The sequence below is a fragment of the Strix uralensis genome, chromosome 4 (assembly GCF_047716275.1).
Source record: "Strix uralensis isolate ZFMK-TIS-50842 chromosome 4, bStrUra1, whole genome shotgun sequence".
Classification (NCBI taxonomy): domain Eukaryota; kingdom Metazoa; phylum Chordata; class Aves; order Strigiformes; family Strigidae; genus Strix; species Strix uralensis.
In genome coordinates this window covers 113,845,911-113,864,104 of record NC_133975.1, presented here as the reverse complement: position 1 = coordinate 113,864,104, position 18,194 = coordinate 113,845,911, and the positions used below count along the sequence as shown (strand labels likewise).

At 44.4% G+C, this 18,194-nt stretch overlaps 1 protein-coding gene across 13 annotated transcripts in view; it reads left to right on the top strand.

Annotated features, from left to right (window-relative positions):
* FOXN3 (forkhead box N3) overlaps window positions 1-18,194 on the top strand; it is a 218,092-nt gene that overhangs the window by 96,068 nt on the left and 103,830 nt on the right. For all 13 annotated transcript variants that reach the window (XM_074868571.1, XM_074868577.1, XM_074868576.1 and 10 more), the window contains one exon: window positions 12,617-12,753. In XM_074868571.1, coding sequence (XP_074724672.1) covers window positions 12,617-12,753 — 137 coding nt within the window. The remainder of the gene's footprint in view (window positions 1-12,616; window positions 12,754-18,194) is intronic.

Sequence of the window (18,194 nt, the reverse complement as noted above, 5' to 3'; positions counted from 1 at the left end):
CTGCCTCTGTCACGTGCCTTTCGATTCTCTTCTGTGAATTTGAGGAAACCTGCTTTTCCTTTGCTTTTTGTATGAAATAGCAAAATCACTGTGGGATTTGGAGTCGCATCTCAAAAAATGAAGTGGACTTTAAACAGAGGAAGAATATATTTTGAGTCAGGATCCTTAAGTATTTAGAGTTTGATTAATGCTCTGCTAATGCAGAACTAGTCTGCCTGGGAAATAACGTGAATAAACCTGTGAATCCTCTTCTTGCCAAACTGGGTTTTGATCAGGGACTTTCTAGCTTCCTTGGAAAAAATGTAGATTTAAATATTCATTTTTTTGCTTTAAATCCATGCACACCAGTGAGTCTATGTCTTATTTCTCTAATGTAATCACTTTGCCATGCTTAATAAACTATCTGCACACTTTCAAATCTGTTTTACTGGTGGAGGTACTCAGGGAAGCTGAAATGCAGTATTAATTATCTGCTCTAAAATATGCTTGATTGAGTGGCTCATGCTGCAGAAGTTCCTCATGCCAAGCTTTGTTGCATCTGCTGCTTTTAGTGTTTTACTAGTTGCTGCTTGTAAAAATACAGGTACCTAAAAAACACAAGGGAACAAAAAACCTAAAATTGTCAAATTTATTTTTGAGATGCTGCATGGAGAAAAATAATAAAAAGAGTCTTCTTACAGATTTAATGAATCTTATTGTGAATAAAACTTTGAAGGCTAAGCAAGTTCATCTTACTGTTTTTACAAGCCTGTGCTTCTGCAGCAGACTTAAAGTAAAAATGGGAGGAAATGTAAGCACATCGGAATTAATTGCTGCCACAAGGATAAGTTCCTGTGTTCTTCCTTTTAACTTAACTTCACCTTGAGGATGACTTGGATGAGACCCTGCCACATAGCTTTCTTTCTCCCCCTGCCACCATACCCTTCTGCTGAAAAGAGCAGTTTCTCACCTGCTTCTCCCTCCCGGACCGTCCTGGTAGGATGCTCATCCCCTGGGCGGGTCGCAGACTCCCCAGCTATGGCACAGTGGGGGCCGGTGCTGTACACCTGCAGGGAGCGCAGGGGTGGGAGGACACGTTGTGCTTAACCCACACACCACGGTGTCTCCTGTTGCGCTTCTGGTGACCGTAGCCCTGGCTGGCAGTCTCCTGCGCTGGTGGGCTGGGGCATCTTGATAGCTGGTGCAGGAAGAGCCTTTGTGCACTTCTCCACGCAGGTGGTCAGCAGGGCAGCTGCCAGAGGAGACCAAAGTTACAGCTAGGATCTGGAGAGGGTGCTTTTTAGGGACCTGCAACGTGGTAGTGGGTGGGGCCAGGCAGGCAGCTTAGCAGCCCGCTCCCCATCTCTGCGTGGGTATCTAATTCCCTTACAGTCTTGAGGTCAGAGCCTCGCCGGAAGGCTTTAATGCAGTGGAGATGTGTTTCTGCCTCTCCCGGGAAGGGTTCTATGGCCGGCTCTCCAGGAGGTATGGGAAGAGGTTGGGGCCGAAGGTGGTGGTGCTCTTTCTCCACAGCTGTGCCTGGTAGGGGCTTGCTTGCTCCCTGGGCTGTCTGTGTGTCAATGGTGTGGCTCTCAGGTGTGATTGTATTACAATAAAAACAAGATACCAAATCCCACCAGGTGAGGGAAGTCCCTCTCCTGCAAGCACTGCTGTTCTAGTCCCACCAGGGTTCCCGGTGCCTAAGAGGGAGCGTTCTTGCTGGGGCAGCTGGGTTTTGACATCATTGCAGGAGGCCAGCTTGCTCCTGGAGTTAAACTGGTCTTGCCCTGGTTCACCTTCATTGGCTGAGCCATTGATTTGCTGACTAATTTAGGAGGTGTTTCTCCAGAGCCTTGTGACAGTACCTGGTGTTTGGGAGGAAGGAGGATTGGTGTAGGCTGCTTGCAAAGGTACTAAGTCATGGTGAAGTCCCAGGTTTTTCAGAGTCTGTGAGGTTTGGACTTGTGACATTTGGGCTGTTGAGGCTCCTGAAGCCAGGCCCTGCCCTGGTGAGTTTGTGCTGATTTGCGCTGTGTGAGCAAGGTGAAGGCTTCAAATGCAGTCAAGAAGTTGCCTCATTTTGGAGGATGTTTGCGGCATTGGGGGATGTTTTGTTTTGCTTTCTGGGGTTTCATTCAGCTGTGAGAAAGAGGAGATGGAAAGAGAAATGATAGTAAAAAGTAACTATCTCTGAACTTAGTGTAGAAATGGGACACAGGCAGAGTAGATCTTCAAGGTCCCTTCCAACCTAGATGATTCTGTGATTCTGTGTATGTACATGGCAGAAATAATTTGTGTTTGATAGATGTGCAGTAACACTGAGGTCTCTGTTGCAGGAGGACATTTTTTCTTAAGCACGCGCCTGCTGCAGGTGATGGGGGATCTGTTGAGGCTGCTGAGCAGGGCTCAGGACAGAGCGCAGCTTTGTCTCCCTAAAGAGCCCAGGGACAATTGGAAACCCTACATCAGGCAGCCTCTCAAACCATTTATCAAAGTGCCTGTTTTCCCCCCCCAGTTCATCGTGTGAACCAATATTAAATACTAAGCAAGAAAAAACCCTACCTTAAATAAACAGTTATGGGCAAAGTGGTGCAAATCCATTAGCTTTTGTCAGGTCTTCCTTATTTCTGTTTTTATTTGTCACTGCTAATGGACTAATGGATTTAGTGCAACCTACTCCTACCCATCTCTACTAGCTGTTAACCCCTTCCCCTGGAAATTCACTCACTGGCTTATTTCATCATTAAGACACTAGTAGGCAAAAAATGACCCACAAACCTTTAGCACAGATATAAGTGTTGAATAATTTTTATAGTATCTGTTGTGTGAAGGGTTGTGTTTTAAAATTGTCACTAGGTTTTCATATATACAAATATGACTATATATTTGTAAGAAAAGGGAGTTTGTGTCTTTTCCCATTGTATAATCTAGATAACATGAAAAGTATTGGATGACCAGTGGGTATTTAAATAAGTGCCCTTCTGACACGAAATTAGCACACCCCACTAAATGGGATATTGGTCTGGAGTCTCAGGGATTTTTTTTTCTCTTTTCTTTTGCCTTTGACTTTATAGGTGACCTTGAGCACTTCTTTTTTTTTTTTCTTTTGTTTCTGTGTCTCCTCAATTTTCTTTTCAATAGAGTAGGGATAATTACACTTTCCGTGTATACACAGAAATTCTATAGGCTGAAACAGCATTATTAATGCTACTTGCTACCTAATCTCCTTCAAGTATGCCATGTGATGGCTTGTCATGCTGACAGGCTTGTCTTCTGGGCTCTCCTGCCTTCCCAGCCCAGTCTCCCTGTGTTTGATCTTGCACTTTGTTCCTCCCTAGCAGTGTCACAGCCTGTTGTCTTCAGCACCTGGACTTTGTCTAGCCTGGGGTGGCTTTGGGGAATGTCTGGGGTTGCTAGGCACTAGCATGAAACAACGTACTACTTTATGTAGGAGCCAAGCATTGTTTAAGGGCAGTTAACAACACAGCTTTCTTCAGTTGCTTGCAGGATTTCCATATGGCAGCCTAATAGCTTTATAGGATGGTTTGTATATAAACTCAACAAGGAGATATTTAACAGGCTAAATACGACTCTTGAAGTTGGGTGACAGAGTGCAACACCTCCTGAGCCTGTTGGAGGAATCATTTTATGATGAGAGCAGTGGGAAACTAATGTGGTGTGGCAGATCCACTGCCGGCTGTAAGCAATAGTGCGAGCTTACCTGTGCTAATGGACTTAGATGTGCTGGTGTGCTGGAGGAGCTAGAGGAGGAGCAGTGGACCAGCTGTGCCTGTGGTATTGTCTGGCAGTGGGTCACCGTGATTGAAGTAATGATAGAGAACTGTTCCAGACCTGGTGTTGAAGTGCCCCTTGTGGGATCAGGAGCCTGGACTCTGGGGACATGGCTTGGGTTGGTAGTCTTTGGCAGCAGCTCAGGCTTGGTGGGTGTCTAGGTCATGCACTAGAAGACGTTTCTGACTTCTCTGTACTTGTGAGGGGGATTGCAGAGGTTAAAAATTGCTTAAAAGCCTGTGAACGCCTTCATTTGTGTAAAACCTGAACGGTCCATGCAGTAACTTGGGTGCTGTCTCACAGCCATTGCCATGAGATGTTACCACCGTTTCTTTGCTCTACTGTGGCAGGTAGGCAGGGCTATAGGACCTATGCCTGTAGCTCTACTTATGGGGTGCTCTGGGGGTTTGTGTGGGGGCCAGCTTCTATAGGCACCGGTGAAGGGAGTAGGGCCCTTCACTCTGATAGCACATACAAGTCCGAAGGTATAAAGAAAACTTCTAATATGTCTTGTGCTGGTGAGACTTGAACTCCTTTAGCACTGGAAGATGACTGGACAGTGTGCGTTTCAGTAGCATTTTCTCGTGTTGCAGGATCTTGCGCTGCATCTTGCCTGTGAAATAGGTTGGGTTTCTTGACTCTACCACAGCCTTTCCTCTTCTCCAGCTGTTACTTGACGTCGCTGGTCTGGCCTCTATTCCTGTAGCATTGTTTATTTGCGTGGTTGACTTCCCATTTGGTTTGGGGGGTTTAGTTCTATTTCATTTTAAAGCTAAGTAGTCCTTTTCCACTATAGCCATACTTCTCATTCTCAGTGAAGTTACTTATCCACTCAACCTCTCCAGTCGGAAGAGTAACTGCCCGTCTTGTAACTGGAAGGACACCAGAGGCATGGCAATGGTTAATGCCCGTGCACCACTTGGGGCAGAATCAGGCCACTTCCCTAAAGGCAAACCAGGGATTTAAAAGACTGATGGCTCTGATGGTGTCTGGGGTAGCTCACTGAGCAAGTGAGCTAAAATATTGAGAGATGAACATGAAAGCAGTGACTTGGACTTGTGTGATTTCAGCTAATGGATGTTTTTACTTGAAGCAAAATAAGATTTAAAAAGCCCCAATCTTTTGTTTTCTTGACGAAAGCCAGTGATTTCTTGATGCAACTGATTTACTTAGGTTGAACGGTATACTCCAGCAAGCTTCCTGTCAAACCTTGAATTTTATGCATTAAATGAGCATGGATTTATGGTCATGTAGTTGTGTTTTAGCTAGTCAGAGCTCTTTTTCAGCTTTGCGCCTGAGCTGAGCTGTGACTGCTAGCTTACTGAAAAAAGAGTTAACACGCAGAAGAAGCTGGTGTGAGGGTTTTGTTATGTTGCATGCCAGTATAATTTATCTTTCTCTTGGTGTCAAGCTGTCACGTAACATTGCCAAACTTTCCTCTGAAGAGCAGGGGACGTTTCTGACTCTTTCGAGTTCATAGGTAGGGGGGATTTTGTGTGAGGGTTTCTGAAAATTGAATGTCTATCATGTAGTTGTTACTGTCGTTAAAATTTCTGTTAAGGTCTATAGTACAGTTCTTTAAAACTAGCCATATAGAATCTCACTGATCTGTGCTAAAAATATTGGAAGAGAATGAAGAAAATCTACCCTTAAACTGCACAAACAGTGATTTGTAATTTTTATGTGAGATTACAGTGGATCTAAGGACCGTGTTTTACAATAATAGCAATCGTTGGCAGTGGCTTTGTTTTTCTTTATTTAAGAATTCCTTAGCAGTTGTATTTCTTTCTTTTTTTTTCTTAAACTAGCTGACCTCAGATGATTCAAATGCTCTATTTGTGTCTTTCAGCGAATTACTTCATTCGTTTAAAAAAGGAGTAACTAGAGAACCCACCAGTCTCACCTGTAAGGTACATACCTGTTAAAGGGGTTAAAGGTTTCCTGTTATCTGTGACCACTCATAAAAACTATTAAAAACTGGAAAACCAATGTAGGTGAGCAGAGCAAGCATTATGTCTGTCTTGGTAACTTGAAATATGAATGAGTGAAGATAACCACAGAGTTTTAAACAGACCAGCAGTCCAACTTCGGCATCTTAATCTTAAATCTTCCTATTTGCCAGCTAAATAGTTTAAAATTTGTTATATACTATCTTTGCCCATTTTTGATACTAGGCTAATTCTGCCCGATGTGAGTGAAGGAACTACAATCCTGAGTTAGTCCTATTTTAGCAGTGATGCTCTTCATTTAGAGGAGCACAATACTAACGTGCAGGATGGGCAGCTGAACTAAAAAAGTAAGGTGCACTCTTCTCGGCATTGCTGTCTACAAGTGAATAGCACAGAGCTGGCCTTTGAGTAGTGTTCCTGGTTGCACAAGTTCTTTATGGATATTGAAAAGCCTCTCTGCTGTTGCTGTTGCAGTGCTGATTCAACACAGCATCAGTCGTTGTAGTAGGCTTTCGTTTTCTGGTCTCTGTGAATTTTGTAATTGTGAGCCACTTTTTTCCCATAGTTCCTGCCCAATGTTTTCAAACCTACAAGAGTAGCGGCATATTTGGTGAAGGGTGTGTAATCTATGTTGTATTGCGGGATGGTTTTTAAGTCACTTGGCAGGTGTCTCTGTGTAGTGCAAGAAAGTTATTTAAGGATGTCATTCTTTTCTGAGGTGTATTTTGGAGTAATTATTGTGTTCCTCTTTGTGTGTTTCAGAGTTGAAGGCAGGGTGTCATGAGGTGCCACTCAGAAAGTATTTTACTTCCCTTTCTCCTGCCTCTCCATCTCCTCACAAAAATCCCTCACTTTTCTTATGAAATAGATTTTTTCATAAGGTGAGAAGAGAGTCTTTAGGAGGAATTCTTGATGTTAGGTTGCTGTCCCTGGGAACCAACCAGAAACCTGTTTTGGTCAAGGTTTCCAGCATCGCTCTGTGTTTTGGGTGACTGCAGTGTTGGGTGGTGAGTGAAATACCCTGCTTTCTTCATGGGTAGATGTTTCGATGGTGCCAGTTCTCGTGGGAGCTTGTACAGGTCCTTGCTGCCTCACAGCCCTGGGTGTGCTCTTGCCACCCCAGAGGGTTCATACGCAGAGGTGAGCAGTCAGCAGTTGTTCCAGAGACACGGCCTCTGTGAAGAGGAGGCTGATGACTTTGTGCTGCCACATTAAATGTGATGCAGACGTAGAATTTGAGAAATGTTCTTGCTTGTACCTTATGCACAGAAATCTATTTGTGGTCTAAAACAATTACTTTTTCAGATTCTGGTCCTGGCTGTAGTTACTGAAATGGTTGGTTTGAATTCCGTGGTGACATCATGGGTATTTCTATCATCCAATTCTTTTTGATCCTATAGCAACACTTCTGTGCTTGCATGGCTTACTTGGACACCTGTACAAGCTGTATGGCATTCCCATGGATAAACTTGGTGGCAAATCTGTGTGAAGGGTTTGTGTCAAGCCTACTGTTGCAGGGTAACTGGGCACAATGAGTTCACGATAAATATTTTTTTAGAGTAAGAACCTTTGATACCCAGTAATCTCTCCGCTATTACTTGCAAAGAGGTCATTTGCTGTAACAATAGTAGATTTCATCCATGAGAGCAAACCCTTAGATCAGTGATGGTGAATACTGACACAAAAAGATGTCCTTGGCGTTACTCGCAGATTGTGTTAATGACTGCAACAGTTTACACTGAGCTAGGCAGGGACTGATAAGTCACAGTGGTGTGATTTCAAGATTTGATAGCTTGGGACTGCAGATGCTAGTTGGAAATGCCCTTTTTTGAGTAATAGGAAATTTCTGGTTTTTCTGTTGGCTTTTACAGTTCCTGAAGCACCCCTGTAACCTGCGTGGCATATTTCTCAAAGACTGTGTACATCTACACCACTTCAGCCTGGGTAGCTGCCATATGCCTAATTCATATTGCTGACAGTTTTGGTTCAGGAGAGTCTAGCCATGGCCACTCATCTCCTCCCAGTTTGGTAGTGGAGAAGAAAAAGGACAGATCAACTCAGTGGGGAACTGTTGGCTTGGTTTTGGTTTTGTTCACTTGTTTGAAGTAGTAAGGTTCTTAACTCAAAGAGTTCAGTTTAATAATTCTCAGCTTGCTGGTGTAGCCTGGGCACCTGTGCAGAGCTGTGGGGTCACTCATGCACTCGTGGGTCTCTTGTTTTTGTTCCTCTCCCCCCAGTCTCCGAGCCTACACCTGTGTCAGTGCACAGCATCTCAGTGTGTCTGGTCTTGGCTGCACGCTCTCCTGGTCTTTCCCTCAGGGCCGTGTCTGCCAGCCTCGCTGCTCAGCTCACCCCAGCTCTCCCATGTACTGCTGATCTGTCACAGTGGTTTCCCCGTTCCTCTTCCCAGCTGCTTTGTATCGAGCCAGAGTCCTGGTTTTCCTGTCTTGGTGTGCTGTTCTAAGAGATGCATCAGGGTGTCACCATGGCTCCTGCTGCAGAAGGGGAGAGCTCCCGTTCCTCTCCCTGGCTCCCCGCATCCATCCATCCCCTGCTTTGCAGCAGCATTGGGTGCTCATCAGATCCTTCATGTGAGCCAGCTTAATGAGTTTAAATGACATAAAATTGTGCCAGCGAAATGGTTTTCTTAAGGAAAATGACTGAAATGGGCTTGTGGAAGAAGAGCTGGGCACAGGCAAGACAGGAGAACAGTGCAGCAAGGACCAGGAAAGAAGCAGCTCAGATACCTCCATCCCTCTCGGTGGTGGTGCTGCTGCGAGGGATGTGGGTGCCTGGAGCTGCTCGTCCCTGGTTTCAGCACACTCCCGTGTGCATTCAAAGTGAACATGTAACTGAAGCTTCAGAAGGTACAATTTGAAATTGGCCAGCGTCCCTCTGAGCCCGCGTGTTTTGCGGTGCCTCTATCTGCTCTCTTCGCAAAGCTTTATTTTGGGCAGACTGTACAGCAATGAAAAGAACAACCCTGGAAAGAAGTTGCATTCCTAACACATTTCAAATCTATGCTAAAATAACCAGGGAACAAAATTCCTCAACTAAAGATTTTTCTGGATTTTTTATATAGACAGGGTATGTATTTTTTCCCAGCCATTGGTCTTGGAAAGAGCTCATTGTACAATTTCTTTTATTGAACTTTGGGCAGACAATTGGTGATATGTAAGGCCAGGCAGTTAATTGTGAGGTATATGGAAGCAAAATCTTTATAATGAAGAGTTTTAATAGTGGATAATGCTGTTATCCCCACCTATAACAACTGAAAGAGCCGACAAGCAGCATTTTAATGATTTTATTTTTAAATTTCAAACTTTTTTCCAATTCTACTAAAAGACGACCAGACATTTTTGTTTGGATTCTAACAGGTTGTGTAAAGTAGGATTTTAAAGCTTTTATATTCAGTCCATTGGGAGAAAAGGCAATTGGATGCTGACTGTATCATGTACCTTTTTATGGCAATCGACTGCTTTTACTTCTTGGGGGTGGTGGTGGGGATCAGATTTGTGTGTTTGAGATATGAGAAAGAGCAAATGAATTAATAAGTTGGGTTTTAGTACACAATATCCTGATAGATTCTACATATATATTAAGTGATAGAAAAAGGCGCAACAATTTCTTAATAGAAAAGATAATCAGGATTTTTTTTAAAGAAGAGATATTCAGTCATAAACTTTTACGGGGTAACTCTGGGTGTTGCTTTCTCTCCCCACTAGTACCTCTGAAATACCTTACCTGCAACTATACTTTGGACAAGGTGAAGGGGACTCGTAGTAACGCTCCCCTTGTTTTTAATAACCGTAAACATGAATGCAGAAGCAGAGTAACCTGTGATCCGCAGGAGTGGGGGAGGGAGGTGGCTGTGCCTGGCCCTGGGAGGAGACGGCATGTGGGGAGGTCTGAAAGCACTCCAGTGCCGAGATGATCAGGGGGCTGTTATCCACTCCTCAGTCACTTGTTGCCTGGGAGACAAATGTAATCCAGGGATTTTTTTTTTCCCTTCCTTGCTGATCTTTGATTGGAGCCACTATTGACTTTTGGCTTGGAGGAGGTAGTGAAGCAGCACGCCAAGTGTCATAAGATGGAAATTAATCACTAACCCGTGGGTCTGAGTTCCAATGATTTCTTTTCCCGTGATTGCTCTGTATATGGTAAAACTAATGGCACATCTAAACAGACAGTTAACGAAGCTCTTCACACCTCTGACAGTCAAGAAGGACTCTTAACCAGATGACACTTCAGTTTTCTTTTTATTTCTTCTCCCTTGTGTGATTGTGGAAAAACAAAAGTAACTATCTTAAAAAAGGAACTTTGCATGGTTGGAGAGCTTTGCCTTAAATTGCATTTGTTTTTGCCACTAAATTATAAGTCAGCCTAGTTGCAGTGAAAATATAGCAAATCTGCCTTCCCAGTGTTTCTTTTAACAAGGAGTATACTTCTCAATACTTTTTGTGTGAGAGAGTTTCTGTTTTTCAGTGAGATTATTTTTGGCTTTTGCAAGAATATGGGCAAGCCAAACAAATTTAGCTTAACAGTAATGAAAGGTTTTGAAGTTACTCTTCAGTAGTGACTTCATCTTGTAAGGCCCTCAGTTTGAACTAACGCTGATAGGTTTGGGGGAGTAATCTCTTCCAGGTAGATGAAAAGTCTGTCTTGGAAGTAAATGAAAAAACAGAGAAGTTTGGAAACAATATGTTGTGTTCCAGTCAGTACAAATAAGGTAGATGGTATTTAAGTGTAACTTTTTTTTTTAAGCTTATCCCATGCTGTAAGGAGTAAGGAATCCAGCAAAGGTTTTCTCCTGAAAAAACGTTCCTAGTTTTGCGCATTGCTTGCTTAAAAGGAAATTTTATGTTCTTCTTGCCCTGGTTCTTGGATGGAGCATGGAAGTGGAATTTGAGATGTTTGGATTCTATTTTTGACTCTGTCCTTTGCCTAAAAAGTCACTGACTAGGCTTATCATGTCAAGTCTCTGGCTCATTGTCCCATGTTTAAGAGGGCTAAACATAGCAACTTCCTTTTTGCAAACTGGTTGGAGATGTGTGGTGCACAGCTTCCACCACTGACAACAGTGGTGGATCTTTCAGTCATCTGCTGTAGTGCTTTACTGAGATGAAACCTCAAGAGTCTTGCTTGTTCTCTCTCTCTCTAGCCCCTTGAATCATGGGCTTTTTGGCCATGCAAGGGCCCTGCTTCATCTCAAGGGCTGGAATATGTCTCCCCTTAGACTGTTCGGTGGCCTTCTGGTAGGGCACCTTTGGGAAGCAAGGGCGGAGATGGGCTTGAACCATGCCGTCCTGAAGAGGCTTGACCCCATGTTTCTGGTTCCACCAGAGCAGCATGCAGAAGATGGTTTCTCCTTCATCCCCTCCAGCAGATGTGCTTGTTTCTGACAGAAAGAGGTCATGGCTCCTGCAGGTTGTGCCAGCCCCTCTCTGTTTCTTTCAAGCCAAGTCTCACGTGGTGCTGTGAACTTGCTAGATGCTCTCACACAGCCATCCACTGATGTTGGGCAAGACTTTTCCCTTTTTCTATTTTTTGCGGGGAGAATGTAGTGCAGATTTGCTGTCTGTAAGCTTGGAAGGAGGTCTGTAAGTGCTTTGCATGTGCATTGTGTATCCTAAAGCCATCAGTGAGACAGAGGAGCGCTTAGGATTTGGTAGGGCTCCACAAAGATGACAAGTTTTTGAAAAGAAGCAAGTGTCTGCTTTTGGTCATCCTTGTGGCTTTAGAAAATAATATCCCTCTTTTGGTGTGATTTTTGTGTGTGTGTGTGTTTCTGTTCTTCAACACATGAAACAGAGAGCCTTGCTCCACTGATAGAAGTTGGAGCTGAGAAAAAGGATGGCCCTGGGTTGAAAAGCAGCTAGAGCCTGCCCTGCCGGTTCCAGAAAACGTCAACATTTACCATAAACCTTATCATAATGCCTTGAAAGCTTGCCAGTGGAGTTCAGTCAATAATTAGGATTGGTGTTTGTTTTTACATATGCTCAAGCAGACCAAGGCTGCTCCTGGGGTACCATTTTGTATGCTTTCATAGTGGAGGTGAGGGAAAGTTGTTTTTCTGTCTGAGAACTCACACAAAACAATTCAGAATATCTGCACCCTGACCTCTGATGGGATTGAGACAACTGAAATTGCACTGCTTGTAACTTCAGAATAATTACTTAATTTTAGTATAGTCTTCACATTACAGATTGACTGCTTGAGTTGCTCTGTGTGTCCAGAAAGGGTAATTACAGTAACTGTTGTTTTAACTGATCACAATTTCACAACACCCTTAAATGGTTTAAACTCTGATTATACTGTGGACGCTTTTTTGTTTGTTTGCTTGGGGGTTTTGGGGTATTTTTTTCCCCTTAGGGGAGAAAAGATGATTAATTTCCTCTTGTAGTATAATGGCACTGATGTCATGTGGGTTGAAGGATTAAGTCCTTTTATTTTTAAAACAGTTGCTAGGGTGTTTAAACCCCTCCTTTCTAGCCCTGTTTCTTGTTAGCGTAACAGCAAAAGGAAATCACTTTCAAAAATAATCTATTTTTCTTCAAAGTTTCCAGTTAACAGTAACTGTAGCTTCTTATTTTTCCAATATGGGGTACCATTGTCAGATATTATTAAATCATATTAACTAGTAACAAGGGAGGGGGGAAGAGCAACCAAACGTTCATTCTTACTTCCACACCCCCCCCCCCCCCGAAGTGTGATTTAAATCATACAGTTGCAATACGTTATTAATGGAGCAGTAATCTCTGGCAAGCAAACTGTGTTCACTTCTGTCAGACAAAAACCCCACACCCACTGCTTTTCCTGACAAATACTGCTAAATAAATAAGGCTATGCCATTAGATTAAATATTTGATTTTTTTTTAATTCTTTTTTCTTTGCAGAGTATTGGAAAGGGGTCCTTGTGGTGTATAGACCCAGAATATAGACAAAATCTTATTCAGGCTTTGAAAAAGACACCCTATCACCCATATTCGCATGTGTTCAATACACCTCCCACATCTCCTCAGGCATATCAAAGGTAAGAACTAGACGCATTTTACAACTCTAAATGCTTTCATCCAGTGTTGCTTGTCAATCTTGGGTAAGACGTTAAATGTAATTAAGCGATGCAGTCTGGAGACGTGCTAGCGAAGAAAGCCCGGGCGGGTGGGCGGCAGCGGCCTGGCCTGGCTGAGCACACCCCTGGGACGCCTTACCGGGATGCCTCTCTGCGCGACACCCCCCGCCCCCCCCCCCGAGCAGAGCTGCGGTCCTGCTCCTCTGTGAGCCAAAGAGCCTTTTAGTGAAAGAACGCCTGAAACTAAAATGCATATAAGCAAACGGAGCGCTCTGAAGTGCCCGCGTATCCCCTCTGCAGTAGGTGAAGGCGCAGTGCCCTCGCTTGGAGGAGGTGGGCTGGCTTTTTCCCCCCCAAGCGAGCTGCAGGGCCCGTGTTGCCGGTGCAGCAGCAGTCGGGTTTCCACGCCAGCCCAGCGCCCCGTGACTCGAACAGCCTTTGTTGTAGCTGCGCGCCCTGCGCGGGTGCCTGCCCTCGGTTATCCCACAGGGGCGCGGAGAGAGCAAGAGCCGTTTTTCTGCCTTGCTTCAGTGAAATAGGCGTGAGGCAGGTTTTTTTCATTTGCTTTGCATTTGGTTTTGATCTGGCTGTTGCTTATGTCTAACACTAGTGAAGGAAGAGAGGTAATCTACCACAGCCATCCGCCAAGCGGGGAAGCAAACACCGGGTTTTGACACAACTGCTTCCTCCTCGCTGCTAATACAGAAACTGTTTTCTTCACTTTTTCCAAATGTTGGCAGCGCATCACGGCCGGGGCAGCAATGCCGGTGGTGGCCAGCGCTGTACCGCACCCCACGAAATCAGGAGGGTGACTTGAACCAGCCGTGGCAGGGGCCAGCAGCGTCACCAGGACCAAGAAGGGACTGTGGTGGCTCTCGCGGGGTTTGGGGTATTTTTTCGCATTATGTTTTCTCCCCGGAGCCGTTTCAGCGTTAGCGGGGAGGCGGGCGGGGCGCAAGGGCCGGGCCGAGGCCGCGGGGCTGGCGCGGGAGAGGCCGCCGCCGCCCGCCCTCGCCGCCCGACGAGCGTGATGGTCGCCATAGCAACGCGGGCGTCTCCCTGGCAACGCGTAGCCCAGACAGGTGCCGTTGCGTCACGGGGCCGCGCGGCGCTGCCTGGCGAGAGGACCGGCCGTTGGGGCTCAGCCGCGCCGTTGCCGTGGTAACGGGTAATCCTGCGCAGCGGCGGCAGCCGCGCCGAAACTTTTTTGGCGATCGGGCTCCTGTACCGGGTTTTGTGTTCCGCGGAGATCGGGAGAATCGCGGGCGCCGGGGGTTCTTGGGGGGTTTCCCTCCTGTTTTGAAATGAGTGGCTGACTTGGGGTCCGCCAGCAGCGAGAGGAGGCAGGAGTTCGGGGTTTCCTGAATCAGCACAACACCAGCGGGTCACTCTGTCTTGTGGTTCATGTGGAGCTCTAGAAAAATATTTCTGTAGTACCACCTTTAGAAGGGATTTTTTCACTTTTACTTTTCCCATGCTCCCAGCAATCCCACCACTACTACTGTGCTTTGCAGAAGGACAGATAAATCATTTGATTAATAGCATTAAAATTGTAATCTGCATGTTTGAACGGGGCTTGTTTCCAGAGCCTGGCTTTATCATTTCTGTTGCCTTTTTAAGAGTATTTTAATTATGCCCATACAGATTTATTCAGAGATTCTCATATTGAGTAAAAGCGTAACGCACATCTGACATAGAAATAGAGGGATTTTGATCCCTTCTAATCCCTGCAAACAAAAAAATCCAGTGCACACATGCAGTTGAAAGCAGGAGGCTCTCTGATTTTTTTTTTTTTTTTTTTTAAATGCATGAAGTGACTGTTGACTTAATGGGTCAGGTTTTCCAGAACTGCTGTGCAGTTTGCTGGTGGACATTGCCTGCAGGAGCTCACAGGGAGCTTTTCCAGGTTAGGCTGAAGGACGCGGTGGAGCAGCACTGGCACGAGCAATCCTGGCAGGGATGAGCCCATCAAGATGCCGTGGCTGGGCGCTGGTGTCCGGGAGCCTGCCTGGGGCAGCTGCCCTGCATCCTGCACAGCTGTGTGCCCGCTGCGCTCCCCTCCTCCCTGCCTGTGGCAGAGGATCCCTGTGGAGCCGCAGACCTTGGGCAAAAGTCGTGCTGACCTCTTCTAATGGGGTGGGTGGTCAGAGCCTCATAGCTCCTTTTCTCATGTGTGGGGGAGGAGAGGTGTACTGGCACGTGCCAAACAGCATGGGATTTAAGAAAGCGTTTTGAAAAACTGCCTGCTTTCGCCAGTGCCCAGATGTAGCTGGGCAATTGACAAAGCTGTCTTCTGAGCAAGAGAGAACCCCGAAACACCCACAAGCGAGTCACAAAACTAAAAAGGAAACTTCCTCTCCTTGGAAACCATGGGATGTCAGAGCTGCTGCTACACTGCTTGTGCTGCCAAGTGCTTTCAAGTCTTCCTTGTAATGACTGTATCATAAAACAAAGGGCTTGCATGGCTGCAGGAGCAACTGCCTCGCAAAGAGAAGCCCACAGGAGGCTGGGTTTAGTATGAAGAAATTGTGGTCTCACTGCTATTTTTAGCTGGATGTCTTTCAGCATTCCGCTGTCAAATAAAAATCTTCCTATGGTCTTCTAAAATATTTATTTATTCATCTACTAATGACTGGCGAAACATCAACACGAGGCTGGTCTAGGGCACTAGTGACTGCTGCATTAATTTAATTATACATTGACAGTTACATAGCAAAATCATTTTTTCAAATATATTTCTGATATAGTCACAAGGACTTGAACATTCCCTGTGCATTTGGAAAAACAGTAATCCAACAGTAATCCCATATGTACGTGATTGCTTTCTCATATGTACAGAGACTTCGGTAACGGGTAGAAAATGTAAATCCACTCTGCCGTGGTTGGATCTCCAGAGCAATACATCGTCATAGTAACAAATTCCAAGGGAAATTTTTCTGATGAAGATAATATGTCTAGAAAAAATCCTTGGGTGGCAGAGATTTTGCTGTCTATGTCTTATATAACTGAAGCCCACAACTAAGAGAAACTATGTCACCTGATATTAATGAAATATGTCTGGAACTACATGATTCACCAATATTACTCCTGCCTCTAGGAATGGGATTAATCGGAGGAATTACAAGGTTTATAGGGATCAGTTGGTGCGATTCCACAGGGGCAAATTGACCTATTGCTTGTCTTTATCAGATGTTTTAAAAGAATAAGGATACACAAATGAATCACATGTTCTATTTAGTATCTGCATAAGCAGTTTAGGGGTGAATTGAGCACAGAGTGGAGGAATGTATTGTAAAAATATCCCAAGCAAGATGATCACTGAACAGACAAATTCTCATTTTCTGAGAAGAGTTAACTACATCAGATAATTTAGCTTTACAACTTCACTAGAGCATCCTGAATAAATGTAAGAGGCAGGACCTTTTATGAAGGAGTTTTATGATGTGAACCCATATGTTTGGATGGCTCAGTCAGTGTTACACTAGTATCATTTGAGACTAGACATATGACTCAAACCAGGAAGTTTGGATTAAACTGGGCTGCATGTATAGAAGACCATAGTTTCTGAGAAAAGAGCAGTCTTGCAAGTGTTTACGTAAGAAGGAACTTCAGACTACAGTTGTCTGAATTGCTACAGCAGTTCAGCTTGAAGATTATCTGTAAGATGTAAGAAGAAAAATAATATAGTAATGTGGATTACTTAATTTTAATTGGATTGGATGTGTATTCTTAAAAAACAATACTCATGCCAAACAAAAAAACCACCATGGTTTTTTATCTGATTCTTCTAATTGAAGTATATATTGTGTCATTTACAATGAATTTCAAGGGTGAGCTAACACTGATACACAGTGTTGTAAAGAAAAAATGCTCTCCTTGGTGTGGAAAAATTGTGCTTTAGTTTAATGTGTTTCTTTTTAAATATTTACAATTGTGTTGGCAATAGCAACCTTGAAATATATAGACACAAACTTGGCTAAGTAACTACGTAAGTCAGTGCCCTGGTATTTCATCTGTATGTTTTATTTCCAGTTTTTTGACTCTTAACTGAAGGTGGGGTTTTCTCTTCTAGTAGAGCTTCAAGAAGATCTTGGAACAGATTTTTCTTTTCTCTATATGTTTTACACGGGGCTAGTTCTCAATTCTATTTCTCCTTCTGCTGAAAACTATCAGGAAATGTAAAATAACAGAAATTATTAGTTTCACAGATGGATAAAAAATACTTGAGGATTTGGGTGACCACCTCGGAGTATTGGCTAGATCCCTTTACAGACTTGTGGAGCGTTATTGCACTGCTTTTCATTTTTCCAGTGTGTTTTGCTATTGTAGTTTGTTAAACGAGTCACAAACATTGACGCATCTGTCCTAAGTTGTTGTGTAAGTGATGAAATTGCAAATGTGCCCAAGATAGAAACTGAAGAGTGGTTTCTTTCTTGGGTTGTCCCAGCCTGCCTGTTCATAAAGGCTTCATTGGGTTCCTTGCTGGTTTGCTCCTTCCCATTGGAACAGCTCCTTGGGTGAGCTTGGTTGATACGTTCTGCTTCAGGAAGGATTGAGACCTCAGTTTAGTTCTGAACTAGATTTGTGCTCGGCTTTGGACATGGAGTCCACCTGTGCACATCAAAGCACTTTTATCAGAAAAATACCTCCTCTGGTATATACATCGCTGCATTTCAGCTGAGCTCCCCTCTGTGGAGAGGGCTTGAGCCGTGCAGGGCTGGAACAAACAGGAAGACTCAACTGCAGTGTGATTTCAGTTGTTGGAGAGCAGAGTCGATCCGCAGTCAGTGAACATGGCGTCTGCTGGTAGTTGGCAGAGTGGGTGCTGCAGAGCTGCCCGCTGCGCTGCCAGGCTCCCGGCTGGTGGTGCCGCCGCCTCGGCGGCTGGGGGGACCAGGCCCTGCAAGGAGTCAGCAGAAAACCACCTCTACTTCTTGTGGTAGAGTCACTTTCCAGAACAGTATTTCATTTAAATGAAATTAAATCAAATGGCTTCATGATCTGGTTTTCCTTTCCCCTTCCCTTGTTGAAGTGTACGGTACAGGTGCAGGCCAGTGGATCACAGAGGGCCTGCAGGTATGTGAGTGACCAAACTGTTTAGGAAACTTAACTGGCCTGGGATTTAAAAAGTTTGGAGTGGCTTCTGATTTATGGAATTCAGTGTCTCTTGCCACTATTTCCTGCTGCTGCTGGCTTCCCTAAAAATGCTATTAGCTCCTTAAACGTTCATCACTTCTCCAGTGTCTATTCTTTTGATACCTGTTTCAGATCAAAATATATTTCCTTGTTCTTTATCCTGAGTTAGAGATTAAGAAAAGGGGCCTTTTTGATTATGAACCCCTGTCTAACTTTTGCAATTCATTAACAGAGACACAATGAAAAATTCACGAAACTTGGATCTT